This window comes from Monopterus albus, unplaced genomic scaffold, assembly GCF_001952655.1.
Source record: "Monopterus albus unplaced genomic scaffold, M_albus_1.0 scaffold113.1, whole genome shotgun sequence".
In the NCBI taxonomy this organism is placed as follows: Eukaryota; Metazoa; Chordata; class Actinopteri; order Synbranchiformes; family Synbranchidae; genus Monopterus; species Monopterus albus.
The window spans coordinates 222,186-247,697 of NW_018127993.1; the positions used below are offsets into that span (position 1 = coordinate 222,186).

The 25,512-nt window shown below is 40.4% G+C and overlaps 1 protein-coding gene across 1 annotated transcript in view; it reads left to right on the forward strand.

The window, feature by feature from the left end:
• The window catches only part of LOC109966538 (glucosidase 2 subunit beta-like), a 142,866-nt gene that overhangs the window by 35,958 nt on the left and 81,396 nt on the right, over positions 1 to 25,512 (forward strand). Inside the window, exons 9-10 of the mRNA XM_020611440.1 lie at positions 1,197 to 1,283; positions 10,174 to 10,243. Of these exons, the coding sequence (XP_020467096.1) occupies positions 1,197 to 1,283; positions 10,174 to 10,243 (157 nt within the window). The remainder of the gene's footprint in view (positions 1 to 1,196; positions 1,284 to 10,173; positions 10,244 to 25,512) is intronic.

Sequence of the window (25,512 nt, forward strand, 5' to 3'; positions counted from 1 at the left end):
TTTCCCAGGACATGCACAAGGTTCTGTGACTGATGGGCATCCACTGGTACGCGCTGCCTCACTGACTTCCATTTCAGCTGGCAAAAGGTGGCATATTAATTCACTTGTCAGTTTTTCTTCCTGTTTTTCTGCAGGAGCCTGTGTTTATTCAGATAGGAGTAATGATGTTTGTCCTCTAGTGAATTAAAACATGCAGTATATCTGTATAACAACAGCCTTCTCAGTGATGAATGGAATTTGACTTCCATAAGCAGTAAACTTCTTCCGTTTGGCTATAAAAACTGATTTAATGAGAGAGTGACTTGAATAGATAAGCAGAGATGGCAGCAGGGATTATTGGGAGGTGAGCTGATGAAAGATGGATGATGTGCAGTATATTATCAGTTATGTAATGCACTTTTTATAAGCCCATAATTGTTGGACCTCTAGGTAACTGCAAGAGTCCAAGCTTGTGTGCATCCTGAGATACTGTATGTGTCAGAATGAATATGTGCTTTTGAAGCAATGTGTACACTTGTGATGCAGGTCATGTATTAATAAATTTTAAGATAAGAAAGAGTGCTGTTTGTTGAGGGCCTGTAAAAAATACAGGAGCTTTAGACCCCCACATACTCAGTAGGTGTCTAGTTCAAATCTACACCCAAATGCAATTTGCCTGGACCTTAAACAAAATTCAGCCTGACCCAGAATGCTTCAGAATGACATAAGGTCGCCTCACCTGTCATCTGCCAGGCACTAGCAACCACATTTAGCTAGCTTGTTGTCAGATGGAACAACTGGGGATGAAAGATGGTTACAAACGTTAGGTTTAAAACTAGACATGACGGTAAAAACGTGCACTTAGGGAGGGCAGCTTGACAAGTGTTTCTTCCTTCTGTCCAAAACAAGCACCTGTGTGTGTAATTGCAAGAAAACAGGCCCTTGTGAAGAGATGTAAAAAAGTCATTAAACCAGACAAAGAGGACGAACCACAAAACAGCTGAAATCATCATATGAATTGAATGTAAGGAAAATTACACAAAAGGAGTTGAGGGAAGAATCAACATTTTAAACTATACATATAGTGAAAATGTAATGGCACTAATAAACACTGCTGTTGAATGTGTTCATACGTTTTTTTGGTAGTGAAATCAATTGTTTCCAGCTTTGATTGAAGTATTTGAAAACGACCTTGTTTCTTACTTCTTATCCTACAGGCTTTGTTAGCAGGAGGCCATCAGATGGATCTAACCAAGTTTCGACACACACTGTGGGAAATCCTGACAAGAGGAGACAGTGTAAAGGTGAGTGCCATCATTCCTCATTTCCACCACACATATCTGTTTCCTTTTTTACCCAGTTATTCTTGATAATGGAAAAATGGTCTTCGAACACCCCTTCAGTTATGTATTCTACGGAGTCGTATCCGGAAACTGGCACAACATAGTTCACTGACATTTCATCTAGTGCCACCATGAGGTTGGTCTATGGAGTGAAATGTCTTGATGGCTGTTGGACATACTGTCATGAAACTTGAATCATCCGCCTATAGGAGATTCCATTAGTATCTCCACTCACTGTGTGTAGTAGCCTCCAGACGCATTGTAGGGACAATAAACAACCCAACAATATGCACAAAATGTTTAGAAAATGTATGCCTTTAACTGAAATTTGAAAAAACTTAATTTCTCCAGAGCTGTAATGTAGCCCTTGGTAATCTGATGCAGTGATGTTCTTCTGATTACCTAGTGCTCTTGGTGGTATCTTACCATGACTGTCACAACACATATTACCTCATAATACCTTTCTTTAGTTGCCGTTAATTTAGAGTCCCTAAACTGCCAGCATATTTCTCAGCTCGTTTGACAGCTAAGGCCAAAAAGAAAATGTCCGTGTCTCTCTCCATCTCCTGAACCGAAAATGTGGAGACTACCAGATAGCATCCTTTCATTTCCGCTCCTCCAGATAAAAAGGTGAGAGAGGGAGAGGACCAAAGTGAGGGTTGTCACTGGGCAGCAGTGATTGAGTCCCCTCGCTAAGCCACAGCGAGAATCTGCTCAAATAACCACTCTGCCGATAAGAAGGTAGTCATTTTCATAGACAAAAAACACTGGGATTCAGATTAGATTTCACCATCCACTAGGCTTATCATGGTGTTGCTCCATCATAGGATTTGACTTATAAGGCAAACTGCTGCCTCGCTTTTCATAAAAAAAACACCACTGGAATACACATGGGCTCTTAATGGAATGGTTTAATTTGCTGTATAATTGTCAGCAATAACAGCAATGCTCTGAATTTGGTGCCCACATGGAAGTCTAAGACATACATAGAGGTGAATTATACATTGACATTGAGATGTTTCAAGATCAGAACCGTTTGATGTTTTTGACTGAACACAAAGGGCTGTAAAGATACAGAGTTTTAGTCATATACAGGTTATTATTGTATTTATTTATGGCCATGGCTCTGCAGCAGATAGGCCCTGAAAGGTGCTGAAAGCCTTGGCTGTTTGAGGACATCCTTCAAACTGTCATTGTACCTGTAAATTCGACCATTTGCGCCACACAAAAGCTCTTTTTTTGTGTGTCTAGGCGAGGGCAGGCTGGTTGTTGTGCACTCAGGCTTCTTATGGGTACAGTATGAAAGTGCAGTACAGGGCAGTATGAGCCTTTTACTCTATTTCCCTTTAATGCTTCTCTGTTTATTTTCACTATTGTTTATTGTGTACATCTTGAGTTTTTGTTCTTCTGTTGGACTTTATGGTATTTACTGTATATTGTAGAATTTCTATGGTAACAACTTTTACCTGGTGTGATGGAGTCGATTTATGCCTTATTACATGCAAAAGACGTACAAACTAAAGATGTTGCTAACCAACTTTATCAAGTGATCTAAAGATGTTTCTGTTGCTGTCGGAAGCTGCCCAAAGGTTGCAAGCCACACAAGCATTTGTGTTTCCATGTGTCATCAGGCATCTCTGTCACATCCATTGTGTTTCAGCCATATGTTCACTTGATTTTTATGAATTTTTCTTGAGATGCCTGAGTCAAGACTCTTGATCAGGAATGGAGTCTATTATAAAATGTGTTACATAAAGACTGGTAACAGATTTGATCTTTTCCCTCAGATACAAAGGGACTTTGGCTAATTGTGTTGTGCTGAAGCCTTGCACTGTAGCTGTGGCAGCTAATGGCATATTTTCATTCCACACTCCAGGCCATGCTTACATCCCTTACATAATACACATCCTGGCAACAGAGCCATCACAAATACAATGGCCATGACAGCACTGTCTGTTTCAGGAGCAAATATTGCTAATGAATCACCACTTCTCTCATGCAGCCTAATTAGGAGCTAATTATCTTTTCTGATTTTTGTAAGACTTAAACCTGTGCCACCCTGCCTTGTCTAAAGGCTTGGAGGTTGCTGCTTGTCTTGGTTGCAGTAAATAACATTTGAGAAGACTGCGCTTAGTGTTGCCCACCCAAACTCCATACATCACTTTTCTGTTGCCTTGAACTTTTTCGTTCTTTGCATGTGTGGGTTTTGAATTATGGAATTTCACACACGATTGTTTCACACACATGATGTATTTCCCGTCGGCACAAGAGAGAGTAGATATTCTCACTTAGCCTCAGCGCTCAATGCTGGTATGGCCTGGCGACTGATATCACTTTTTAAAATGACGATAAATATACAGCAGTTTGATTTCAAATGTCAGGTGGTCTTTTTCCATCAGCACGGATCAGCCATTTTAATTGAGCTGAGCTGGGTGGGCATGGGTTGGCCTCCGTTTCCATCTGTTCCTAGCAGCAAGGGGTAGTCGTGCTGACTCGGGCTCAGCCGGCCCTGCTTCCACCCAGGGCCAACTGGGGCCAAGCACCACCTTCTACAGAGCTGGCTCATCAAAACACGATTGGCTGAAATGTTGTGCAGAGCGAAAGTCCTTACACATCCAGATTTGACTTTTCACCCCTTGTTTCATTGCAGCAAGATTTGAAAATGGAGTCTCTCACTGGGTCTTTTGATGAGTTAAAATGATGCCTGGTACCAAGGGCTTCATGTTCCAAGCTTTTATACTGCAGTGCAAACTGAAACACACTGACTTGGGAGCAGCTCAGTCACACGCGCCTCAGCTCGGCTGGGCTGACCCGTGCTGATGGAAAAACACCAAGAGTGTTCTTGTTGAGAGCAATGAATTATCCTGTCACTCTGTAATTTACCCACCATAACAGCACTACCTGCTGGTGTTATGACAAATCAAGCATCAGCAGTGAAAGTGAAGGCATTGTTTTTACACTTAGAATAGAAGCAAAAACTGTATTTTTGTTGACTAGGGTTTTTTTTTTTTTGCCATGGAGACTGATGTGCTTTAAGGGGACATTTGCATGAACATTTAATGGAGCCCCTTCTGGTCTTCATATCCCACTAAGCAAACCTGATAGCAAGAGCTTTCAGGGGCCTCATCCAAAGCACATTTTCCTTCCTCTTCTTTCTCCAGGTTTTTAAACAGAGAAAACTTTGGTGACTATTTTATGGGGTATATTGCCTCAGTTTCCCTGTGTGGAGCGGGGAGAGTGGCACGTGGTGGCGACCGACAGGCCCACATGCGGTATCTGCTAGGAGACAGCCGTCTTGTTTGGTTTGTCAGTCTGACACTCCTACTCCCTTTTGCCTCCTGTTTTCCTTCTGTCACAGGCAGCAGGTCTTTCAGCCGAGAGTGTGACTGCTGACCGTTTAGTTGTTTCTTTAAATTTTAGAACAACTTCAGAACTTCTGTCGATTCATCTGATACTGTTAGCTAAATTGGCAACATATGGATACAAATCTGTCTTTGCACAGACTGTAGCATTTATGGCAGTTAATCATAGGATTACTTTTAAGATCGGAATACTTAGCTTCTTTTGCCAACGTTGACTTTTACCTTGAGAGACATTACGTTATCAAAAGGAAAGTGTCTTCTTTGCAGAATGATTGTTTTTCATGGATAAGAGAATTTTCTTGAAAAGTAATTCACTTTTGTGATTCAGAATAATTCCTTCTGCATTTACTTTTTAAGCTGACCTCAGCTTTCCCTTTCACTCAGCTGCACATTAAAGAAATATGCTGTACCAACCATAAAATAATAGCAGCAAATAATTACTTTTGTTGTTTCTTTCAGTGCTACTCAAACTCCAGCGCAAACCTCTCAATATCAATATTCTCAAGTGCAAGCCTCAGTGACTGCCTTTACTATTATTGGAAGGCACACTTCATTTCCCCACCCCCAGCATTCAATTTCATGGAGGGATGAGAAAAGTCTGCTTTTTCATGCTGCTTACAAAGATTTGAAACCCTACAGTATGCTCACTTTGTTGCTGCCACCGCTGCATTGCTGCTCTCTTATTTAATAAACAGTGTGCTTGCTTGACTTACAGTAGGTTTCCCACTTGCCTCGCTCAGTGTGATGAGCAGCTGAATGGTGTCACAGCGAACAGGGACAGCTCTGTTGCTCTGTTGTGACAACATTCGTTTGATGTAGAAGTGGTAGTCCTTGGCTGCCGTGTTCTCTCCTTCTGCTCTTTTATGTTCTTGTTGCTGCTCTGTCTGGATCTCACCGCTGTCACATGTTGGGGAAGCCAACTGGCATGACCCAAAAGTGTGACGGTGGCACGCAAGCTGCCGTTTTTCTCTCCATCTAATATGCATACATTCATGGGAAGAAATGCATTCATTTCTCTAGATTAAACAACTTTAATTGGCTCTCACTCCGGCCTGAGCTGGTGTCCCAGGGTGCAGCAGAGGGTGCCAGGGTGTATGATGGTGTGCATGTGCGTCCTTCATTTCCATAAGCTCTGTGTGTTTTCATCACATATAAATCTGCCATATGTCCGGTGGATTTACTGCTGACTGTAGTTTTCAGTTGCAGTCAAGAAACAAACTCACACACATAAATACACTACACACTTGTACAAGTACCCATCGGCTGTAAAAAGGGCAGCACTCATCACAAGCAACCGCGGTTTTCCAGAGGAAATAATCATACAGTTAAAAATGCTGCAAAATGCACTAGTCCAGTTACCAGTCTTAATATTTTTCAGTATCAAACATAATCTCAAAGCGTGTGAGCATAAAATATAACATCCAATAAGGGACAAGATTATCTTCTCATAGTGGAAAACTTTTTAACCAAGTGCCATTAAAATTAATCAAAAGATTCGCTTGTTTAAACCATGACTCACTCTGTCAGTCCTCTTGCTGCGAGCTGGAGATACAGAAGAGGAAAGCGCCAGCAGCCATGTGTGCGATCGGAAAAGCTGCGCAGCCCGAGGCCCAAAATATGTGGCAGTGTTGTCGTCACCGCGTCACCAGCCATCCGTTCTCGCCTGTCATTATTTTACCTCTCACAGAGCGCACATGCAGTCTCCCAGGCATAAATGTGCACACTTACACCACCATACACTCTGTGCTGCCTTGATCTACTGTTAAATGCTGCCAGCATCAGAAACATGGTCGACTTGAACAGAATGGAAAAACACACACTACACTACAAACTTTTGTTGTTGATAAAGAAACGGTTGTCATTAAGCTGTTAAACCCAACATGGTAAGCAATTAGAAGTATGGTAGGTATTACATGCCTCAGTTGTTGATACTACCCATCCATTATTAAGTGTTTTAAAACTATATTTAGCATTGTTATCAACATACGTTGCTGTGATGCTTTCTTATTGGCCTTATTGATCATAATCCCCAAACAAAGGACCTTTTTAGCACTTTTGGTTCTGTGGAGTGTTAATGGTGTCTAGGGTCTGTATGGACTGAAAACACGAGCAAGAGGCGGAGGCAGTTTTGTGCACGACATTCACCACCAGTTGGTCTTAACCAGCATTTATAACAGCGGAACTTTGGTAAACCTTGACATGCAAATACTGACCAACTGAAAATTGGCTTGACCATGCCGATCTTTGATGGAAAGGAGTTAAACAGGGAGTCCAAACTGGAGGCAGCTATTATTCCTTGTGTCATATGGCTCTCAAATAGTCAGTGCATCGCCACCTGTTTTGTGAGGATGTGAACAAGGAATATTTTGGTGTGACTGAGACTCTTAGAGAGGAGGTAAAGGTGGATAGTGGATAGTGATATACAGTGTGAGACATTGAAGACCATGCAGTGTTGATCTTGATTTTTATTTATTTTTTTTGTATCAAGGTGGTCTTTGTCTATCCTTAACCAAGTAACCTTAGCTGCTTAGTTGTGTTGACAAGCTAGAAAATGCTTGTGAGTCATTCTTGGAATAGTCATTAGGGATTACTTCAGAGCAACCCATGCTAACATCGAGGCTGAGTGTGGTGGTGTGTTGAATGCTGAGTGTTACTGAAGATCTGTGCAGGGTTTGCATCGACCCTGCACTCTGCACTCCTGTTTAAAAGTTAAACTCTGCAGGGGTTTTCACAGATGTCACGAGCAAGTAGAGTTTGCATTAACAACAGTGGCAAGAGGCAGAGGAGATTCTGGAGGCTGTGCAAACCTTGTGCTGATGCTCATTCATCATGAAACTGTGTGGCTCTACAGAGATACCAGCCATGCTATGAACCATGCAGGATATACTGTATCTGACTCTAGTGCAGCTGAAGTGTGTGTTAAATTGCTATAGATTTACTTTTATATGTTGAGAGTTGTGGCTTCACAGTCTGTGCAGTTTGTTGTATTGGGCTTTGCAGCAGTAACATATCCATCAAAACTTGGGCGGAGGTGGAACTTTAAAGATCTATCCATCACCATGCTTCATCTTAGCCAGACATTACTGACTGACCGAAGCAGCACCTGTAAGCTACTGGCCGTTAAGATCAGTCACTGCCAGGTTTTTATAAGGAATGTCTAGTAAACGTGTAGAAAACGTGTAGATAACACACAGACAGAGAACACCTACGTGAAGTGCATTTAAATCATGTGACACTTCAGATATTAAAAAAATATTCTGTAACCTATGACACACTCACCAACTAAGGGAATTCAACATTACACACATGTTGGCTGGCACATGCTTGGCCGTTATGAGTGTAGCTCTACCAAGGTGAGCACACACACAAAAGAAGCCCACAAAGTATTACATAAGTTAGGATTCTCTGTGGTTTGAACCTTAAGTTGCTGCACAGGCGGCTATTTAAATTGCATCAGTTCCTCTGATGTAAATGTGTATAGCCTTCAACTCCCTCAGAGCTTTTAGTCATTTATTTTGATTAAGGCTGTATTTATAAGATAAGACTCTTAAGTAAGGCGCCTGGGAAGACTGGTTGGCGAGGATGGTGGTGGGGGAACAAAATTAAGTCTGTTTGATGATTATAAATTCAGAAATATCTGCTTGTCAATTAATTAGCTGCTTCCTGGGTATGCGTGTCCCTCTTTTCATTTACCGGGCCCAGCTCTCGGTGGACAAATACCCGCGGTGCTCCTATTGTAAGTCTAAGCTGTTACACACATCTCCGGCAACTGGGGAATGGAGAATAAAGATCCTTAAAGGCAGACAGTTTTCAAGAGCGGGCCTGTTTTCGTGTGTCTGTGCTTATTTCTGGGAGCAGCGTATGTGGCTGCTCGAAGGCTTTACTCTGCTGGTGTCTCGTTCTCAGACACAAACAAGAACTGGAGAATGTAGATGAAAGGATAGGTAGGTCTGAGCTTGGAGTGATGCTTCCATTATATCTGCTTCTAACAATGCAGCAGTATGTGCAGGAGACCTATCTTATTGGGGCTGCTGTGGCTAAGTGAGCACTGGCTGTTGTCATAAGGATACTTATGTATTTGTACATGAACTGTTACAGTAATATCTGGGTTTTTATGGTGAATCAAGACCAGTGTTAATCAAGGAAAGAAAATTAGATAAGAATCCAAAACACCTGAACATATTCTTCAGCTTTTCAGCTCTGTTGGTATCCATATACAGAAGAAATGGATAGTTTAGTAATTGCACATACCTGTACATACTGTATAAGTACTAATTGTCGTAACGAGAGAATGAAAATTGATCAGCCAAATGGTTTGCTTGCCAGCTACAGCGTTTCAATACCTAGCCCTGTGAGGAGTCACTACATTATCAAGTGTGGATCACCAAACATCACACTGTGGCGTCAGAGGGTATATTTTGTTCCACTTGCTTTTTATTTTGTAATGAATATTCATTTTTAATTGATGCGATCATTTTTACTTTGGTAGACAAAGCTAGTCTGCTGCTTTTTACTGGAGGCAAACTAGTTTACAATAACCCTCTGTAAAATCATAAGATGTCATTTTCAACTTCGGCAGTACAAATTAAAAAAACAAGATAGAACATGTTAATTAGGGAGCTTTAGAGCTGCTGGTAGGTAGATTTTTTTCTACCTTTGCTCAGAGCCAGGGTAGCTGTTTCCCTCTGCTTCACAGAGACCAGTTTTGGGATCAGTTTAAATTCCCTTCCAGATGAGCTTACAGCTGGATTCACCTGAGCTCATAAATCCTAATGGGAATAACATTTGTGGATTGTTACTTTATAAGACTTGTCTAGCAGAGTAACTCAGTAGCTTTTTTGCCCAAGTTTTTACATTTGTATTCAGTCCAATCTGTTGAAATCTTCTGCACCATAAATACTGCATGGGATGTCACAGTGATCTTAAGCAGGTTTTTGTTCTCCTCCGAGGCGGTGAGTCACATTGCGTTTGGCAACGCCTCTCACTTGCATGGTCGAGTTTACAGTTTGGTTTCCAGTAAAGGGAAAAGTGACAGCATGTGACAAGTCATCACATCAGGCCTCATATTTCCTCTGCCCCATTTGTGGCAATCTTGTCATATTTAGTCCTCCATATTTAGACCTAAAATTGCTTTGGCTCTGCCTGTTTTTCCCATGTGACCTGAAACAGAACACTAGCATCCAAGCATGTTGTCTTTCATCATTAAACTGTCTTTCAGCGGCTCCTGGGAAACACCTAGAGCACAGAAAGGAACCTTGTATTTTGCAACATCAAGCGCACAGCATCTGCTGGGAGGTGCATATTGCAGTCATGGACTTGAGCAGAAATGGGCTTTTAAAATCATTTTTACTGTCTCACACACGCGCACATTGACGCACACTTTTGTAGTCGCTTTATGCATTAATGCAGCTGATACTCGAGGTCTTATAAGTGTTATATCTTTGACCTTGTTTTCTCTCCCTCTCTCTGCTTCTGTTATGTGCTTGTAGATCAAAGACACACATGGTGCACCAGGCAGTCTTTTAGCTGAAGATCCTCATTTAATGGCAGCTGACAGAGGTAAGTTATGTAACCTTACTGCCATCATCTCTACCTACACTGCCATCCTATAAGACCGAGTTACATTATATGACTGTATGTGTGTGAAACTGTGTATTTTATGATGGTCTGATCCTAACAAAAGCAGCTGTAGGTGGAGATAAAATGGTCAGTGCCTCTCTATTAACAGCTTGTGTGCTCTGTCTGTATATGCATTTTAATGTTTCATCCATCTGTGTGCATTGTGTTAAGCACTTTGATTTGCCTTTGTGTATGAAAATGTGCTATATAAATAAGCTTGCCTTGCTTTGCCCCCTGCTGACTGCAGTCTGTTTCTGACAGGCTTCACTTTTGGTACAATGTCATAAACACCGGGATTACAATATATCTTTATTGTATTATTTTAATAGCACCCTGGAGGTGCACCTCACTCCTGCATCAGGTTGTGTAGGCTACTTGCTAATAATATGCTGACAGGCGGATTTCTGTCTTTAGAGCCGACGGGTTGAACGCACATATTTGGGGTCAGGAAGTCATTCCTAATGAAGTAATTTCTATCTTAATTATTTTCAGGTTTTGGAAGAAAACAATTCTAGATATGATATGTGTACCTCATATGCTATTTGCACCTCATCACCGACGCCCTGGTGATGCTGAACCATCTGACAATCTCTTATTATTGTTTAGCACTACTGTTACTGACTGTACTCAGTTTTGAGTCACAGCTTATTGGCTTTACTGTTTAGATTTATGCTAATTACATTAATCCAGTTCTTATTTTATTCTATTTTGTTTTTATTCTGTTTTAGTTCCTAAATGTTATGACACCCAATACTAGGTGAGACAGAAATGGTATGTCGATTTTCTGCATGTCCTGCGCATATGGTGAATTGACAATAAAATCCTTGAACCTTGAATAGAATGTATTCTTTTCCTCCTAATATTTTTTGATTTCATTACTACGGTGTGGACCGGCTGGAAAGCTTTGATGGTCCAGATGTGGCCCATGGGCCGCCCGGTTGATGATCCATGGCTGCTTAGAGGCTTATATTTTGTTTGTTGCTAGTATCATATGATTTTATTGTGGTACACACACAGTGAATTAACTACAACATATCTGTTTAATTAGGCTGATCATTTGCACTGCTCCTCTTAAAGGCTGACAGTGAACACACATGTTCACGTTCATGGGGAAATTGGCTCACCTAATTTAGAGGATATTCCAGAGGAAGACATAGTAGTAGTAGCCTTTTCTGTAAAAAGTACCTTGTAGAGGTTTTGACTACTAGTAGTGCTAGAGCGGCGTGGTTTAAACTGGTCCTGTTTTAGTTTTATTTATCACATGCACGTACATGTATGTGACCTGATACAGTCTTGCAGAGGGTTTCATCCTGTTCTATGACAGTTTGTGGCAGTAACAACCCAAGAAATATAGCAAATGTGTGAACAAATGCGACAGTAGCTAGTAAACATGGATCTAAATAATGATGGTGTTGAAGTCTTTCAGCAATTAGCTTTGAAAATGCTTTTGAAGGAAGGAAGTGCATTTAACTCATTTATTATGCCTCCAGGATACATGCAGTGTATTTTTGGAGAGAAAGCATGGAAGTAAACATGGCTTTGATACTGATGCATACGTTACATATATATTATGGGATAGCTGATATACCCAGGGACGTTTTTTGAACCATCTTTTGTACATTGAGAATATGCAGGCACTGTAGTTGACAGAAAATTCTACAGCAACTTTATCCATCCAAGATATTCTGGTGCTTGAATAGAAATATGCTGGCGTACTGAGAAGCTTGGTTACTGTCTGAAAATAGCAAAGAGAGCTTTGTAAACCATACCTCCTGCACCTATTCCTTTGGCCATAGTTTCAAACAAATCTAAGTGAGAATGCTCTTAGTGTAGATGTGTGGCTGATGTAAAAGGCTGTTTGTGTGTCTCATGTTGTGTTTTCAAGGTGATGCAGCTAGTTTACTCCCCTTCCACACCACCGGCATATTATCCCTTTCTAGCAGCTGCAAGGAGACAGGCCCAGGTATTTATGGCTAGCATAAAAAGCGTGTGCATTTCCTGTCACTCTACAGCTTGAGATTTACAGCGCATTTGACAAACACACTGAATTAAAAAGGAGTGTTCAATTTGTATAGGAGTTTAGAGCCTGTCTGCTGTGCATGCTCCCAGTGGGTTTTTCTGTTAGTGCGTGTGTGCGCTTGTGCCTCACCGTCTACGTACGCCTCCCGCTGCGTGAGAATGTGTCAATGTGTCTGCCTGTGTGCGCGATTGTGTGTATTTTTGTGTGCGTGAGTGAGTGTGTGCACACTGAGCCTGCCTGCTCTGAAACACCAGCAACAGATAACAGATGGTCCCTCTGCATTAGAAGTGTTTTATTTCCCTGCGGAAGCCAGATATGTCAAAAATAAGCATGTGCAACATTAGTCATTTGGAATATTCATGCCCCTGTCGTCCGATGGTTTCCCTTTCACAGCCAAAATACCACAGCCCAATTCTCCGAAGGAAGTGAGGGGAATAAGGGGGAGAAGGGGAAAAAAGCAGTCATCAGCTGAACTGATGGAGGGGAAAAGGCTGAAACCTGCATGTGGCTTTAATGGGGGAATCTTTTTCTCCCAGTCACTTCTTTAGCATAGCAGAGCTGTAATTAAAAAGGGGCTACAGACTGAGGATGTGTCCATAGAACCACATCCCCACACCCCATTAGACACATGCCCGTATGCCTGCGTGGCTGCAAACATGTAGCTACATTAAATAACCTCATCCAATGCATCAGACTCCTCCTCTTCTCTCCTCTAGTGTTGACAGCTGTTTTTAGATGTAGTCTCAGTCCTGGTGTCAAAATTTCACTTTAGTTTTACTTGTATTTGGTCAAACTTTAATAAAACTAAAATTCTCAACATTTAGTCTCGTCTTAATCAGGGAAAACATTTTACTCATTTTAGTCTTTTTGTTTTAGTCATCAGAAGATTAGCTGACAAAAATATTGTAAATTTTTAGCCAAGACCAAGAAAGCAACCTGCTTTCAGTTTATTTTAGACTAAAAGCAAACTAAAATTCAACTAGGCCACAAAATGGCAGATTGTATGATTAACATCTTTGCTTACAGCCAGACACCAAAGAGACTATAGCAGGTCAAGTACAATCTAACTCTCCTTCTGCTTGATGACAGTGATAAAGTATCCACAATTGAAAGTAGCCCCACAATAAACCCTGCTCTTATGTTGTTCATAATGTTCATGAAGCTTAAATGGCGAAGTTGTGTGTGCTAAGGTTAGCCAAGTTTGCTAACCTGGTGCTGCTGCGTTTTCAGTGAGGATAACCCCCCACAAATATTATCACAGTATATTATTACATATTGATTGATATTGAGAATTCAGCACATTTGTGAGACCTGTAAGACAGAAAACTCCACCGTGTACTTTTTTAAATTTAAATTTCTGTGGAACAGTGTTTGTTCTCACTCTAAACAGTGAGTAATCTTTTGAATCAGTAGCTTGATACTCTTCACAACCAACATGGTTTAACATTTATTAGGCTTGCGCAAAGCTCTGCTGTGTAGCTAGACTACATGCCAGTATTGGTGGCAAAGTGTCTAAAGCTTGTCGGTCCCTAAATTCAAATTCCCTGATTTAAGCTTAAAGACGTTTTCATCCTGAGACCTTGTGCAACCGCTTTTATTAGCTTTCAAAACTGTATGGAGATTTGATCACAGATATTGCTCAATTATGTCAGTTTTGTCTTGTTTTTATGTCATCTTCATCGCAGGATAAAAGGTCATTGAGAGTGTAACGAAGGGGAGACTCGTCTCCTTGCCTGCACTACTTACTGTATCTTCCCATTCCTCCGCTTCATCTCCATCTTTTTAACTATCTTGATGCTCTGTAGCTTTATTCGCTTTAATCTCCACCTCCTCTCTTCCCAGGCTTTCTACCCCTATCTCCCACCATTGAGCAAGCTGCCATCCTTGTCCTTGGTGGCAGACATGGGCATGCATCATTATCAGGCCTGATTAACTGTCCACGTAGTTGGCAGTCTGGGCCCCACCGGGGGCCAGTGGCGTGGTTATCCTACTGTCGAAAATGAATTTATGAGCAGCACTTTCTCACTCACTGTGTTCCCTCATGATCAGGGTTAATTCATGGCAGCATGCGTGAACGGTGTAGAAAGAAGAGAGGAGGAACAGCTACCAAACAGTAATGCACTGCTTATTGCAGAAATGCTATATAATTTATTCAAGAATATGCAAATCCAACAATCACTCTGCCTTGTATACCGAGGGGACCTGCTGATTCAGAGTCTGAAAGAGACAGAGAAATGGGGGAGGGGGTGTAGGAAAACAATTCCATCCATTGACATAAACATACAGTGCATGCACAAATTTAAATGAAGGTGTTAGGCATTAAATTTATTCTGGTGGGCATGGATTCCTAACAAAGAGCGAGAATGGTTATGTGCAGTGCATGTCATATATATATACTTACTGTACAGTTCCTACAGAGAATTAAATTAGGTATTGAATGAATACCATACAATACTGCTACTACCAAACTGTGCCTGTAGCACAAAAGAAAAGTTGTATATTTAATGTAGAATTTCCAGTCAGATTTATCATTTTCCTTATTTTGTAGGCACACATTTCCTTTTTTTAAAAAAAAATTTAAATAGTCTTTTATTTGAGTTCTTATATGCTTGTTTTTAGTTGTTCCAGATTTATCGACATTTGCTTTTATTGATAAATGAAGAAAGTATTTAGTAGAAAAACTTGACCCTATATTTAATTTGACTTTATTTCTGCAAGTACAGTACTGAAGAAAATATTTCTTTTCATGTTAATAATAGAAACTCCCATATTGTATATGATAGTATTTAAGAATGTTAAACCCAGTTTTAAATAAGCCACAAGAGAATAGATTTACAAGGCAGTGACAAAAAGTATCAGCAGACGTCGGTGTTATGGGTTAATGTGTCTTTAGTGCCCTCTTGCCATTTAAAGAACCTGTGTATAGTATTGTGCATTTGATGCACTTGCATCTTCTTATCAGAACCAGTTCAGTAAATACAGTCTATCAAAACTAGTGGCAATGACAACATATATTTCAAAAATGTGAGTAAATGCTCTTGACATTTAGACATTTGACAGCCAGCTTAATGACTTTATTAGCACCTTAACCTTTGCTGTAGCTCCACTGTCCCGCTTTCATTTATCAGGTTCTCTGTTGTCCACATGCTCCCTCACTACTGACTGTTATTATAAATCTGTTTCACCTTCTCTGCTTGTTGCAATAGATTAATGTTTTGCAATCCATTAAAATTACCTGTTTTTTATATAATAGCAGCGGAAGGTATTTAAAAAGAAGTAAAGGCTTCATAAACTTTTACTGTGCTATAAAGGGATACAGTCATTGTTTGACTGATGTATGAATCAGTAGCTTTGAAGTAGATAAGCCACTGTATTACTGTGTTGCTTGCCTAAAAGAATTGAGTAAAGATTTTCTGTGATCACAGGACACCTGAGAGCCTACTGTACATACAGGGGGTTAAAATATTAAAAGTTGGTTATCCACACTCAGGAATATAACACATGCTACCAACCAGTGTTTGGATAGGCTTGAATTTGATGTGGAGCTGAGAAGCTGATAAATCTGTGTTCTATTTGCAGAGCTACATTTTTCCATTGGTTACTAAGAGGTGCACAGTCTTGCGTGTCACATTATATTTTTGCTCTTGTCCATCTTTGGGTCTTGGAAATGGGTGTGAATTGCAACCATTTCCTGACTCCCTGCTGAGAGACCAATTAGCGCTTTTGTATTGATTTCTCTACACTGCATTGCACATACTTTTCCAGGTGAGACCCTACAGCTAGCAAGAGTGTATGGAAGACAACAATTATCCCCTCTAACAGAATCTCTGAGGCCACACAAAAGAGCAGAGCTCAGAAAATTGATCTCTTCAGGCTTGTGAGCCTTTGTGTGGATGAGCAGACAAAGGCAACCACAACTTGGCGATGTCTTAAAGCTACAGTCTGCAACTTTTTGATGTCAAAACACTGTAATTATATTCTGAAAAATGTATTTTTTTCGCCGAAATGTCAAAAGAGCTCTTTGAATAGAACATATCATAGCACATCAGTCTGGGTCTTTGGCACCGTGCGCATTATTAGTATAAAATTGCTTGAAATGGGCTTTTTAATGGCACTTGGTGTTTTTATAGGCATACACCATTTGCAGTGAGTGCGGTCGTGAACTGGTTTGTAGCTGGAAGTCATAGCAACAAGATATTAGGAGAAAGAGAGCTGTAAGAAATGAAAAACGTAAAACCACCCTGAGATAAAATAACAGGGTTTTTGCATTTTGTTTTGTTGTAGTTCATCTTCCTCAGTGTGTGTTTTGGCTTTATGGGTGTAGACTATACTAATCTCAGCTGTTTTAAGTGAGACGCCTCTGCCAGTCATGTTTTTGGACATGAATTAGTTGAGGTGAAGAAGAAGGAGCTAGCTCTGCATTTGCTATCCAGTTTTGGCATTGATAGCAAACACTTGATATTGGATCATATAACCTGAAATATGTTCATGTACACCAGTTTACACCCCCTGAACGTCAGTGTTTGCTTTTAGTTGTATTTCCACAGACTTTAGAAAGGGAAAATAATTGCATGGGGGAGATCGATTTAGACAGGCTGCCCAAAGGAATTTGCCGATTTCTACACATGTAATTTTTGCAAGTTCTTGCACTCATTTGTCCAGTGAATAACCAAAGGTCTTCCCCTTTTTTGTTATCATCCTTCAACTTAAGCAACTGGACGATTTTCACATTTTTCCAGTGAATGTACTGTAGGTCATCTCAACAATATGATGCTAATCTGTTGAAGTCATACACGCTCCACTGTGCTATTTCTGCCACACACATTGCCTGAGAGGTCAGTAGCACAGCAGGGGTTTTACTAGGTCAAATTACTCTGAGGCAGAAGTTAATTTCCAGCTCTACAGAGATAAATCACTTTGCTTTGACCTTCCTTGCTTGCTGGCACAACAAACACATTGTGCTTTTCCAGGAGACAGGCAAAGAAAATGTGTGTGTAATTTAAAAGTGGTTGCTTATTATTTGCGGTATAAGATTACTTGATTTGGTAACAATTAGTCCAATTTGGCTATGTGTTACTCTGCTGTACTTTTCTTTTTTACTTTTTTGTCAGTTGCTATGCTGAACAGAATGGCACTGAGGAGTGAAAGGAGCAGAAAACTACCAAATCAAAGTAATACTCCAACTATTGGAATCTTATATAAAGATATTAGTTTGATTTCGACCTTAATGTTAGTAAGGGGGTGCACCACAGGACCCACATAGCTCTCCTGTATCATGGAACAACGGATCCCTGATTTCAGACAGATGATTTGATGTGGTGTCACTGGTCAGACATACAAACGATGGCATGTTATGTTGGAGCAGATAAACACATGGTTTTATTCATTCCTTACCATGTTGCTCTGGTGTTTTTGGTTTTGGAAAACTCCTTAAATGCTGATTATCTCTCTTACTACTGCCCCCAGGAACACCGCTTAAATGTGTGGAGAAATCCAAACCTTGACAGGTCTTTCATGCTGAGATAAGGTTGTGAAACTGTGATTGGACAACTGTAGTTCAGAGGAGGAGCACATTTGATAAATGTGGAACAGGTTTAGCATGTACTTTTTTTAATACTGTGATGAAACAGTTTTATGTAGGTATGTGCACTATATAAGTGCCGTATCATTTAAGATTAAAGTTATTATTTAAACAGAATGCAACTCTCAAGATTAGGTAGTGATGCAACACTACCCGCCTTTAAAATTTCACCTGATATTTTGCTCCAGTTATGCATGTTCCCAAACAAATATTCAGTGCCATGAATCAAATTACCACAAGCCAAGAGACACAGTTAACCGGAGGCTTTCGGTGCCTCTTAAGAGTCTGGACACAAGGATAGTTGCTTATGTTTCCTGGTTGGTAAGCCAGCATTGCAGATTGCAAGTGCGAACATGAGATACCATCCCTGGTGGAAATAACATCTAAAGCAGTAAATGTAAGATTGTAATCTTGTGAGAATTTCCATTTTCACATTCCCTGCTGAATTACCCCTTTCAAACATAATCCTTATGGAGTATATTGCAGTTCACTGTGGACTCCTGGATGTGCTTGGCTATATTTAACACAGAGGGTGTACATGCTGCAAGTGACCATTATGCTCTCAATTATCGCTGTGTATTCTCCCCCACTGCCACCATGCTGCTTTAGCACTTATTAAGGGAACATACTTGAAGCTTACCCACACAGTTCACCTTCAGCCCACATTTGGCAGGTAATGAGCTTGATGGAGGAGACATCAAAAGACACATTTCCTGCCAGAGATCATTGAGGGGTGACCCTGGAAAATGCCAGTGAGATTGTATTGATTTGTGACTGTAAAATGGTACCAGTGGTCAAAAGAGCTACATTATTCAGCTAGTAATTGACCTCATTCCCTGTGGACTCTTGAGGATTTGACCATGCATGTTTTTTTTTTTCTTTAGATCTGCCGAGTTCTGTTAGGAAGAGCATTGCAGACGGAGAACTGATTAAAGCATTAAGGTGCATTTAGACTGCACAATAACACCAATATTTTGAGTTCATTGTCTGTCGCACTGTGTGAAATGGATCTAACAAAGTCTTGGTCTGTGTCAGTCTGTTTGATAGATATTCTCTGGCATGTAAGCTGGTTCAGTGAAGGCCTGGTGAATAGTAGCTCTGCAGTGTTAATACGAGAAAAGTCATGAACCTGTATCGTCCGGATGTTTTTGAACTATGCTAGCTCACAGTGTATTCAACGCCATTGTTGTGTTCTGTTTTAAGATGTCGGCTGTAACAGTCACATTTTGAAACTTTGTTTCTTCATCTCTGGCACTGACAGGATTTTGACACAGCCTGTCTTTATCATCCATCATATCCACCATCACCTCCAAATCAGCTTTAGGTGGATTTGTCCCAGTCTAAGTTACCAGTGTGGATTGACAACCACACTTTTCTCACTACTGTCTCCTTTTGTCTGGGCTCCGAAAAATGAGTGTACAGGGGTATTTACAGGAGTGTATAAACTGAACGACCTGAAAGATATAAACCCTATTAGATATTAGAACCCTATTAGTCATGTACAGTAATAAATGAAGGAATGGCATTAATGCCATATTTAGAAAGCTGTTATTTTCATTAGTTATTTTCTAAGACCAATCATATCATCAGATTAGTTGTTTTGTCTGACCGACATGTTTGACCTTAAGTTCATTATTGCCTAAGTCAAAAAAAAGCAGCATATCCCTACAACAGAGAGACTGAAACCAGAACATTTTTGATATTTTTGCCATTATTTTCTTGTCAATCATATGACTAATTATTTCAGTGATAACTATATTGGTGTTACTGGACATTTGTTCAGTGGGATAAAAGTGTAAATGAGAAACTTATTTTTTATTTTTTATTTTTTCTATGGAAATATACCAGAATTTATTAAACAGGCTCCTGATCAGACCTTGATGAAATTTAAGCCACAGCTTGGTTAGTCTCCTATTAGCTAAGTAAAAGAGCATCTTCTCTTGGCTTACTCGTAATCTCCACCACAGTGATATTCAGTTTGACTATTTGAAGCTTTCAAGCTCAGTTACAGTCTATCCTGGCAGCAGCCGACTGAAAGGCAGATCAAGAAACCGTTGGATGAAATTCTGTCCCATGTTGTTTTGAAAAACTGGGCTTTTGGCTAATATGTTTATCATTAGATGTGCCTGTCAGATTCTTTGGAACAAAGACTCCTGCTTACTGAAGAATTAAAAAATTCAACCATAGCACATCATGGAGACAGGTGGTTGCCAGCCTTGTAATGATACACACAAAACATAAGTTGTCTCCCACATTGGACTGGTGTTAGTTGCAGGGTAGAGTTAGAGCTGCTGCTTTCATTTAGAGCCTGGATATAGATAGGCTGAGGAGATGCTGACCATGCCAGGACAATGTCTGTGCTGTCTTTGCTCAATCTATGTTTGCTAAGATTATCTTCTCAGTTTTTTCTGTTGTATAAGTTAGGTTCTATATTCTGCAGGAGCTGCAGTCTTGTGGTCTCTTTCACAAAGAAGCTTGAGAGCAGCAGAAATGCATAGCCATGGGATTTACCTGTCAGCTGTGCTTAAGCATGTGGGATAACATACACTAGATGCTGTGACCGTAGAATAAAGGCTGACACGCCTTTCCTGTGATCTTCGGTCACTGTCGGCTTCATGTGCATCAGCACTTCACAGCTAAGTAGAAAATAAACCTGCATTAATAGATGGTTGGTTGGATGTCTGTGTTTTGAAGCTGTCACAGTCCCCTCAGAGTCATTTTTATGTCAGCCTATCACAGAGAAATATTTTATATAGAAGCCAACACTTGATGATGTGCTCACCTCTTTATTAGCTTCATGTTTATGCTTCATAGTTGTATGGATTACAGTGTGGTAGACGCTAATTAAATTATGTCCCAATAAAATGTAGCTATAACTGGCATTTTCTTCATGTCAGTAAAGGTCTGTGCGTCTCTTTAAAGGTGGTTCTTCACAATGGAAGCCTCACCAAGTAATATAGCTTAAAGATGTTTGCTAACCTAAAATAAAACTTAACGTTTTACTTTACTGAAATCCTGAGCAATTGCTGAATCTCCTAATGTCTTCCCTGGTTAAAGTGAAAAAGGGACAATCTCATCTAACCTATCAAGGAACTTGGTGTAGCTCTGTATTACCGTTTGAATCCCGCGGTTCCCCACTCAGTATCCTAGCTGTGTAAAAGTACAGAGAAGACTTTGGGAATTTAACTAAGCACAAGAACTTGGTTCAATTCCCAAAGCATCCGCCAACCACCCAACTGCACAGCACTTTTGGAAAATAGACACACAGGTAACTGATGTCTCCACTGACAATGCAACAGAAGAAAAGCTTGCTCTATCATTCCAACCATCTGGAAGCCTGGCTCAGACTTGAGGCTGATGTGTAACTTTTAATTGGATAGACAGTGGTGGGAGGCAGACGAGTAGGAAGGCATGATCCCAGTGGATAGACAGACAGCGCCTGCTGCCAGATGGACAACCTGAGTTTGCTGGAGTGCACACTATTTTTTTTGGGCCAATGTGATGTGTGTTCTCTTTTGCAAAGACCTTGTTGTAGGTTGGCTCAGACATTTCAAGCACAACTATTTTCACAGGACAGATTTTGACAGGGACGATGCTTTGACTTTTGTTTGGAGGGCTTGGCAGCAGATGTTTGAAAAGTCATTCTGTAAAGTCACTCATGAAATGATGAGTATGTCACTGACCATCATGTGAAGCTCATCCTTCTTAGCAGATCTTTAAAGAGTAACACATTTGAAAAGCAGTATTTTGTTGTCCTCTCTAGGTGAAGCATCAGCAACACTGATACTGTAAGTGTGGTTGGGTGTGGTGAAAGGTTTTTGCACCTTTAAGGACACCTAACAGTGGTGTCATGGTGTACTGACCACTGCTGTAGTTGATCAGTTAACCTCAAGTAAACATTTTGTGTCTAAGGCATTAAGTTGTTGCACTGTGGAATCAGTTTGTTTGACAGATGCAGGAGAGAACTGGGGACAGGTGTACTGTTGGTTTGTTGATATACCAGTAGTAGTTTTCCTCCACAAAGTTCTCCTCATTTTGGAACAGAATACTGTATAAACAGGCAGCTGTGCTGCAGTGGTTGTCCCTGCTTTTTATTTACTCACAATGCAAAATTTGTGCTGTGTACTGTCTCCTGCAAAACATGAAATGACAAATCCTGTGCTGGCCCACTGGTGTTGTGCAGAGTTGCAATAACTTTCTCAGCAGTTCCGTCCCTCAGTATTTCAAAAACAATGTCTTTAGCGTCAGGCAGAATTAGATTTTCACAGACGGTATGTGGTTTCTGCACGGGCCATCTGATATGAGACTATCAAGGACGCCTTCAGGGCTGACTCAGGAATGGCTGCTTGGTGCTTTAGTGCAGTTCAGTACAGCTGTTTAGCTTGTCTCACCTTTCTCTTTGCTGTGGTAAGGCCATACTTCATTCAGCAAAGTTCACATTTGTAAATCTTAGTGCTGACCTTTTGTGTGCGATTTGCAGTCGAGTCACAATATTTGATCTTTTTTTTTCTTTCTGGTATTTTTTTTTTTTTTTTTTGCTGAATAGCTTTCAAGGAATTTGTGATCTTGTGATATTTTTATGAATAACTTTAATTTACCCAATTGAGTGACCTTGTAATATTGTTCAGGTAAAATAAATAAATAATTGAAAAGGTTAAAATGAAAAAATGCTTGCCTGCTGCTTGCTGGGAGCAGTACACAGCCTGTTAGTTATCACTGATTCAGGTCAAAGACGACCTGGCTGCAGAATACCAGCTACTGACTATTACAGGAATGCTGATGCACTGCAATATACTTTCATTTATGCCAAAAAACTATTAAAAACATATCAATTAGCAGCACTTTTGCACTGGGTAACATGTTCCTTCATTACCATAAATGTTGCACTGTACTGTGGTTTATTTTAAGTCACTCCCACTTACACTGTCAAGGTATTTACATACTGATTGGTGCCCCAGCTGTGTAGCATTCCAAGGCTGAAAATAGTCCTCAACGACTGTACTTCCAGCTGAGTAAAGTTTGCTGTGCCCAGCTGTTTTAGGAAAACTACTAAGCCTTTTATAATGAGAACACTGTGTACTGTATATGTGACAGGCCTTTAAAAAAAATTACATCTTGATTAGGAACCAAAGAGGTCAAAGCATTGAAAGGCAGACTGATAACTAATTGTTGGTTTTGGTCTTTTCACTGTCGCAGCCTAATCCTGTGACATAACTGATTTACGTTATTATACAGTAATTTAGTTGCATACCATGTATTTGTAGTGACAGCCAGTTATAAACATCGGCAGTCATCATTTTGCAGTTAGTTGTTTTATGCTTGTTTGCATTTTGTTTCCCCAGATGCATTTTGTTTATGTCAAATGACTGCACGAGCTTATTTCACAGGAGACATGGTTGTGACATCTTTCAGAGAGTGATACACAGTAGACTGTTGAAGCAGTGTCTGTGAAATGAGGGTCCGAGTTAAATTCTGACATGAGTAAACTGATGCTTTTTGATTCACCTGTCTCTTCACACCTCTCCCTCCCTCCCTGAGGCATGTGTATGTTTGTCTTCATTTCACACCTCTCTCACGCTGCATATTCATTTTTCACTACTATTGCCTTTCTGCTACACCCCACCTATCCGCCCAACCTCAAACTGCCTGACAAGGGAATTCAATTTGTACTGTATGCTTCATTTCTACTCAGATTTAGATTTATTTCATGTTGGCTGCTTTTAATTAACTCTCTGGATATGCGACAAGAAGAGGGGTGGGGGCAGAGAGTGAGAGAGACAGATAAAAACTCCTCACATCCGCCAATGAGTTACACCGACAATCATTTACCACTTAGACGGTAGTGCAGAAGCCCCTGTTCGTTGCCCTGGCAACCGGTGCCTTGGTGATTGATTCCTCGCCAGTGTGGCATCACTGCAGGGAATAGAGCGCGTGAGCTCAGAGTGCTCGCTACATCTTTCTAATTAAAATGGGATTACAGAGTCATCACTGTTCTATGTCCAAATAAATGCAAGGCTGTGAAGGAAAACAGTTTTGGTAAATGTCAGGGCTGTTATACACAACCATAGATAAATAAATGTAAATGTACAATGTGCAAACTCTATGCACACTGTGAAGTTGTTCCTCTGTGTGATTTCAAGGTTTGGGTCGTAGCGATTGACAGCAACAGTGCGTCCCTTAATTCAGAGGTCAAGCTTGATTGACAGTGCAGGAATCATGTTGTGCAGTACAAATAACCAGACACAACAATTAGCCTGTTTGCTGATGTCTGCTAATTAGAAAGTAGTCATGAAATTGGAGCTTAATGTACATCTTAAATGAACAACAGTTTCTTAGTGTAATTGGATTAAACAAGTCAATCATACCTATGCAGTTTAGGCTGTTGTCTCATAGACTAGTGTGTACTGGGGGCTGAATAATCTCCCATGCACAGAGCTGAGACTTGATTACTACACATTTTATAGTGGTTGCTTGCACTTGTGTTAAGGGGACGTTGTAGCACACCACTATTATATTTCAGAACATGATTATACATACATATGAATGTGAAGTATAGGGTTCACTAGATGGTGTAGCGGAGGCAGGGTAATAACAAATAATGTAATGCTGTAGTAGCATTTTACAAATGGTGCCGCAGAAGTGATGTCTCTTTTAATTATGTATAATGATTCTAGTAATTTGGTCCCTTTACTTTCCTATATAACCCCATAAAAATTACAGTTATATCTGCAGTGGTCTGCAGATTTAACTATCAAGGCCAAAATTATAACAAAGTGCCATTCTTCAAAATAATTGTGTACTTGAGGATCACATTCTTAAGTCTGTAATTCATGATATTTAATAGGCTCTTGAAGCCAACAGTGGCCCCAGAGTGGCCCTAGAGCTCCTAAATGTAAAAGAGCAAAAGACAGAGCATGCTAGCGCGTGAGTGAAACCAGAGTGTGAGCTGTGTGGCAGAGGAAAAGGAAAATGAGGCCTTGCACTTGGTTTTTCGATTTCAATCACTACAATGCATTTAGCGAGGTGTAACATAGTGCCTTGGGCCTGTTCCCAAGTGGAGCTCTTTGGCACGGACTGTGTGGGATATGTCATTACAGCAAAGGTAATAATAGACCAGGGAATTTATAATGTGACACTTTTAATGTGCCTATGAAGGAGCGCCTGAGATCCTCAGACTGCTGGCAGAAACAGAGGGAAATATCATGTTTGGTTAAAAACAACAGAAAGAAAAATTATTGGCTGATATGTCATGTGGCTGAAACATATACTGAATCCCACACGAAGGACCTCTGGGATGGAACACACTTTAATTACACCTGGTCTATCTGTAGACCGGGGGTGCACCACAGGACCCACATAGCTCTCCTGTATCATGAATGTTTTTACAGTGAATAACAAACTGTTCTCTGAAATGAAAGTGCAGTTGCAGCCTCATGAAACCTACTGCCTGGATTAGGTATAAATCCTATTCCTTCCAGTTTTGCTCTTCCATTCTTTACTCGGATTGACTGTCTGTTTTTGTTTGTTTTTTTTTGTGCTCAGCAAACATGCTAACACATAGTTTTTTCTTCACGTTGAGAGAGAAATATGAGCACATGTGAGCAGCAG